At 55.0% G+C, this 5545-nt stretch overlaps 1 protein-coding gene across 1 annotated transcript in view; it reads left to right on the top strand.

Annotated features, from left to right (window-relative positions):
* The first annotated feature begins 480 nt into the window (after nucleotides 1-480).
* Nucleotides 481-5545, top strand: part of NOL4L (nucleolar protein 4-like) — a 117101-nt gene continuing 112036 nt past the window's right edge. Inside the window, exon 1 of the mRNA XM_015566650.1 lies at nucleotides 481-627. Coding sequence (XP_015422136.1) covers nucleotides 481-627 — 147 coding nt within the window. The remainder of the gene's footprint in view (nucleotides 628-5545) is intronic.

The following is a 5545-nucleotide window of genomic DNA, read 5'->3' as shown; positions in this document are numbered from 1 at the left end:
AACTAGTTGGAGGGGAATAGGGAGTCTGAGGCCCAGGGAGGCTCTGGGTTCTAGGGGACAACAGCTCCAATGGGAGCAGAAGCTAGAGAAATGAGGTGAGAGGGCTGTGGGCCTGAAGGAATAGATCTACCAGGCTTTTCCTCCTCTCCCTCCTCCTCCTATCAGCTACTTTCTTCTCCAGAAAAGCCTTTTCATCATTCATTTATTCATTCATTCACTCATTGATTCATTCAACAACTCGGAGGAGCCTCCTGGGGTGCAGTGGTGAGCTCCACAGATGTAGGGAATGCAGGTCCTTTTGCATCATATAGAGCAGGGCTCAGGATGCATGGTGAGGGGCAGATGCTGCCGGTAATGGTGCTGATAGTGGTGGTGGTGATGGTAATTATGGTAGGGAAGGTGATGATGATGATGGTAACTGTGATGATGGCGATGATAGTGCTGTTGATGGTAATGGTGCTGGTGGTGGTGGTGGTAGTGATGATGATGGTGATGATAGTGTTGTTGATGGTAATGGTGCTGGTGGTGGTGGTGGTAGTGATGATGATGGTGAAGGTGATAATGGTGTTTATGGCAGTGGTGGTGACAGTGGTGGTCCTTGTGATGGTGATGAGAGTTGTGGTGATGGTGTGTCAGTTCCCATTTATTGAGCGCTCACTAGGTGCTGGGCCAGCTCTAAGTGCTTCGGATGTGTTTGCACAACGGGCTCCTGCAACAACCTGTGAATCACGGAGGTCTTAAGCAACTTGCCCGAGGCCCCCTGTGAGCAAAGGGCGGCACCGGAAGTGAGCCCCGGCTTGCTGACTGGCCAGCAGCTGCTCCCAACGATGGCCACCTGCCCCTTCAGCTGTAGCTCCCTCCCTAAGGTCCCTTCCTTGCCTCCTGGACCCAGCACAGGGCCGTGCAGGGGCAAGTGCATGTGCATGTCTGACTTGCCTGAGCAGGGTTTGTGGTCTGGCATTGCCCCGGCAAGCTTGCGCGATTGGTGCCCTCACTCCTCTGCCCTCAGCACCTCGTCCGTGACAGGGATGAGCGGTCCTCCAGGGAGGCCACCAGGAAGGCAAGGAACCATCACCACAACCATCACCCACACTATGGCAGGTGGTGTTTCCAGGGGGAGAGCCCGTTTTCTAAATCAGGAGGCAAGAAAGAAAAGAAGGTTCTATTCTGAGCCCTGCCTCTGGAATCTGGGATGAGAATGGGGCAGGGTCCCCTAGATGGGCATGCTGTACGCACACACCCTGGCTGCTTCCCTTACACAGGCCTGGGGAGGGGGCTCTTCTCCCACCCACCGCTGACTCCCATGCCTCTGGGGACTGGGGGGAGGCAGTGTCCAGGCCCTTGCACCCCGAGTTCTAGTAAAACCCAAGCATATCCCATGCCAGTGATGGGAGGGAACAGAAGGTAGGGGTTGGGAGCAGAAGGACTGAGCATAAATGTTCCTTCTGGGCTCCCTGTGTGCCTGGGGCCCCCCCACTTTCCCTCTATGGGCTTCAGCATTATTCAGTTTTAAGGTACAGGGTTGGGCAAAACTAGGTTTACAGTTGTGAGTACACAAAACACAGAGTTTATTCTTGTATTTTAATTTATTTGTTTATTTTTGGTTAATCCTCACCCGAGGATATTTTTCTGTTGATTTTTAGAGAGAGTGGAAGGGAAAGGGAGAGACAGAGAGAAACATCATGTGAGAGAGACACATTGATTGGTTGCCGCCTGCACACACCCTGACCAGGGCCAGGGAACCTGCAGCCAAGGTGCGTGCCCTAGACCAGAATCGAACCTGGGACCCTTCAGTCCGCGGGCTGACGCTAGGGAGTATTATTATTTATTTAGTATGTATTATTTATTTGTTCTACAACTGGAAACCTACCTTTGCCCACCCCTCTATTGACGAAGTAGCAGCTCTGTGGAGACATAAATGAATCTCTGCCCTCGGAGAGCTGACAGTCCAATGAGGGCTGACACTACATAACAACCAAGGAAAGCACCCAGCTGGGCAGACGCTGCGGGAAAAGATGAAGCAGAGTGAGAGGAACCAGACGGTGCTGGGATGGGAGGTGCTGGAATTTTCCACGGGGTATCAGAGAGAAGGTGACATTGCCAACAAAGCCCCTAAGGAGGCCCAGGAGCAAGTTACGCAGGGGTTTGGTGGAAAAGCATTCCAGGCAGAAGGAACAGGAGGTGTAACACCCTGAGGCAGGAGCTTGTCTCATTGGGTTTGAGGAACAGCAAGGAGACCAGTATCCCCACCCCCTATATTTGGGAATCAAAAGACCACATTTTACCCCTGGAGATCTTACCCCCCAGGACAGAATTCTTTCTGAGCCCTCAGAGCCCATCCCAGTGGGAGCTGGTGATGCCAGCCTCCAGGCTGGGGCGGGGCTTGCTGCCTGCTTCTTCAGCCGGAGGGAGGGTTTTCAGAGTGTGGGGGCTTGGAAAAGAGAACGCCATCCTGACTCCTCACTCCAAGTGGCTGGCAACTCTGGGTTCCAATCCTGGGTCCAACCACTTTCCGGCTGGGTGACCTTTCGCGGATCATTCTCTGAGCCTCCGTGTCCTCACCTCCAGAAAGGGCACACAATGCCTATATATCAGGTGGTGGTGAGACTTGGGGGAAACACACCAGGAAATGTGTGTAAGTGCCCAGCCTTGTGCCTGCCTGTAGGAGGTGCTCAGTAAATGTTTAAAATTGGAACCTAACATTTGTATGGCTTTGAATTATTTTCATAACTGTTGGGAAATTATCACATCGCTTGAGTCTTCTAAGAACTCCAGGAGGAAGAGAGATCAGAAAATAATATATCCCGACTTACAGAGGGTAAACTGAGGCCTGGAGAAGATGAGTGATTTGCCCAAGGTCACAGTGAGGCAGGGCCAGTGGAGGGCTAAGATGTGGGTGTCCTGGCTCAGGGAACCCCGGGGATCCAGGGGAGTGGAGATGGTCCAGAGCCTGCCCTCCCTCACAGGCGCGCATGTACACATGCGCACACATCACCACGCAATAAGAGCGACTTTCAGATTTGTGGTTCCCAAGCAGGTTTTGTAAGGCATGGCTTGATGGGTCGGGAGGTCTGTTGTAAGGATGTTGAAAAGCTCAGAGGGTGGGGAAGCTCAGGCCACAGGCAGGCAGAGTCTGGGGCAGGTCCCTGAGAAGAGGAAGAGGCCTGGGCTCATGTGATTGTCCACACGGCCTGTTTGTTTATCCAGCGTCCGGCCTTGCGGGGCAGGTCGGTCTGGGTCCACAGACTGGTCTCCCAGCACCCGGCTCCTAGAGCCTGGTTGTCCAGATGACCGTCCCAAATAGCCTGGGAGCCTTGGGACAGCCCTGGGGGTGAGGGGCATTGCAAAAGAGGAAGCTGAGTTTCAGAGAGGGGCATGCCCAGCTGACGAGGGGGAGCCAGGGTTGGGACGTAGGCCTGCCTGACCTAGCCCCAGCACTGGCCATTCCTCCCACGGAGCTCATCATAACTCAGCCAGGTGCTGGCAGGCGGGCTTTGTGCACGAGGACCCCTTCCTCCCGTGGCCTACCTTCCTGGCCACAGTCTGGCCTCTTCACCCTGACAGAAGGCCCCGCCCACCGGTTCTGCTCCTGGGTTGCTGCAGCCTGAACCTTCATCTCATGGGGCTCAGGGCCACGGGATCTGGCCCTGCCCTGCATCCACCTGCCATGGGCACTTGGCTGGCCATCTGACCCCTTGGATTGAAAAGTCAGTGAGCCCAGCCTTATTCAGTGCCTTGAACATGCGAGACGGCCTTTCCCCAGTGTCCACATAACTCAGGGACTTCTAGGCCCATTTTCTAGATGAAAAAACTGAGGCCTAAAGAGGAAAGGTTATGTCCTGAAGCACACGGGACATGAGAGCAGAGCTGGATTCCAAAGCCCATGCTTTTCCCATCATATAGCTCCCTGCCCTCAGTTCCTTCCGCTGCAATATAGGAGGCTGGAGCTCAATTTAGGGCACAATGGAAACAGCACAAACCGGAGTGGGCTGAGTTCAGATCCTCGCGCCTTCACTCCTAGCAGGGTAGCCTTGGTAGTCACATCTCCCCGGGCCTCAGTTTGTGATCTGTAAATGGGGCTGAGAGCAATATCACCCCACGAGCTGCTGTGAGGCTCAGTGAGCAGCAGTGCAGAGCGCCCAGAAAACGATGGCCACATGCGTGGTCATTCGTGTCTGAGATCGCCGAGGTTCCTGTTCGCCCTTCCCTGTAGTGTTCGAGACGATGGCAGGGAACATACATGCTCATGTGTCCTTTTGCTCTTCCTGAGCGGTGGCCCAGTGACTCGGGCTGAGTGGGGACTGTGTGGATGTGTCCTGTGGACAGACAGCCGTCTAGGGCGCCTGTCGTGGTGGGCGGAGAGAGACAGATAGTTCTGTGATGGGGACAGGAGGCTGCACCGGGCAGCAAAGGGCGCCTTTGTCCTCCTGTGCAAATTAGCAATTACCTTTTCTGCTCCTGTAAGCTCGGCCTTTCCTGGGAGAATTATTCCAAAGCAGCCACTGAGCAGGCAGAGCCGCCTGGCTAATTAGCGGGCAGCCACCGGGGACAGGCTCAGGGCCTGGTGGCCAGAATTGGGGCTACAGCTGCCTGCCGCTGGTGCCAGCCCAGCTGGGAGACTAGGCAACGTCTTGGGCTCCAGGACACTGTGGCCTTTCAACCTTGGGGTTCAGATCCTCGCCAAGTCACTTGCTAGCTGTGGGACCTTGGGTAAGTCGCATTGTCTCCCTGGGCTCAGTTTCCTCATCTTTAACTTCAAGATTGCGTGGGTTTGGAGCCCGGCACCTAAATGGTGTCCATTATCAACAGGTAGTGTTACTATCACTGTTATTGTCACCACTGCCGCTGCCTGTGCTGGCTCAGGTGGGAGAGCACAAGAAATGCAAGCCCAGTGACAGCCCTGGGGGCCCTGTAGTGCCACCTCACCAGCACAGGCAGCAGAAGCCCTGTGAGGCCTCATGCCCGTAGGCAAGAGAGGGGCTTGATTTCTCTAAGTCCAGCCTTCCTTTTGCTCCTCTAAGGATGGAATAATCCAGCTTTTGTGTAGTTATGTGCCTAGAATAGGGCCTGACCTGGAGCGAGTGCTGATAAAGGTGGTGCCCCTGCTCCCCGCCTTCTCCTCCCTCTGCTGCCCCCTCTTTGTCCTCCATCCTTCCCCAGGCCTCAGGAACACACAGGAGGGAGGCAGCAGCAACTCCTGCAGGAAAAACAGATTGAAGAGCTACCTCGGCTTGGGGTGTTCAGGAAGAGGTTCCCGAGGAGGGAGGGTCTGGACTAGACTCAGCAGGACCTGGGGCGTAGGGGTGAGGCAGCTGCTGAGAAGCCTTGGAGGGGAGAGAGAGGAGAGAGAGAGAGGGAGGGAGAGAGAGAGAATATGAGGGAGGGGGGTCCTATGTGAGCAGAGGAGAGGAGCATGCATGGATAGTCTGCTCAGGAGCTGTGAGGTTATGAGGCTGGTGACCCAGGACAAAGACTGCAACCAGGCAGCTATGGCACGTTAAGGTGGAGCAGAAATTCAGGAGAGAGGGTCTGGATGCCAGGCCAG

The sequence above is a fragment of the Myotis davidii genome, unplaced genomic scaffold, assembly GCF_000327345.1.
Source record: "Myotis davidii unplaced genomic scaffold, ASM32734v1 scaffold562, whole genome shotgun sequence".
In the NCBI taxonomy this organism is placed as follows: domain Eukaryota; kingdom Metazoa; phylum Chordata; class Mammalia; order Chiroptera; family Vespertilionidae; genus Myotis; species Myotis davidii.
The sequence above is the reverse complement of the archived record's forward strand: the minus strand, read 5'-3'. Positions and strand labels throughout refer to the sequence as shown.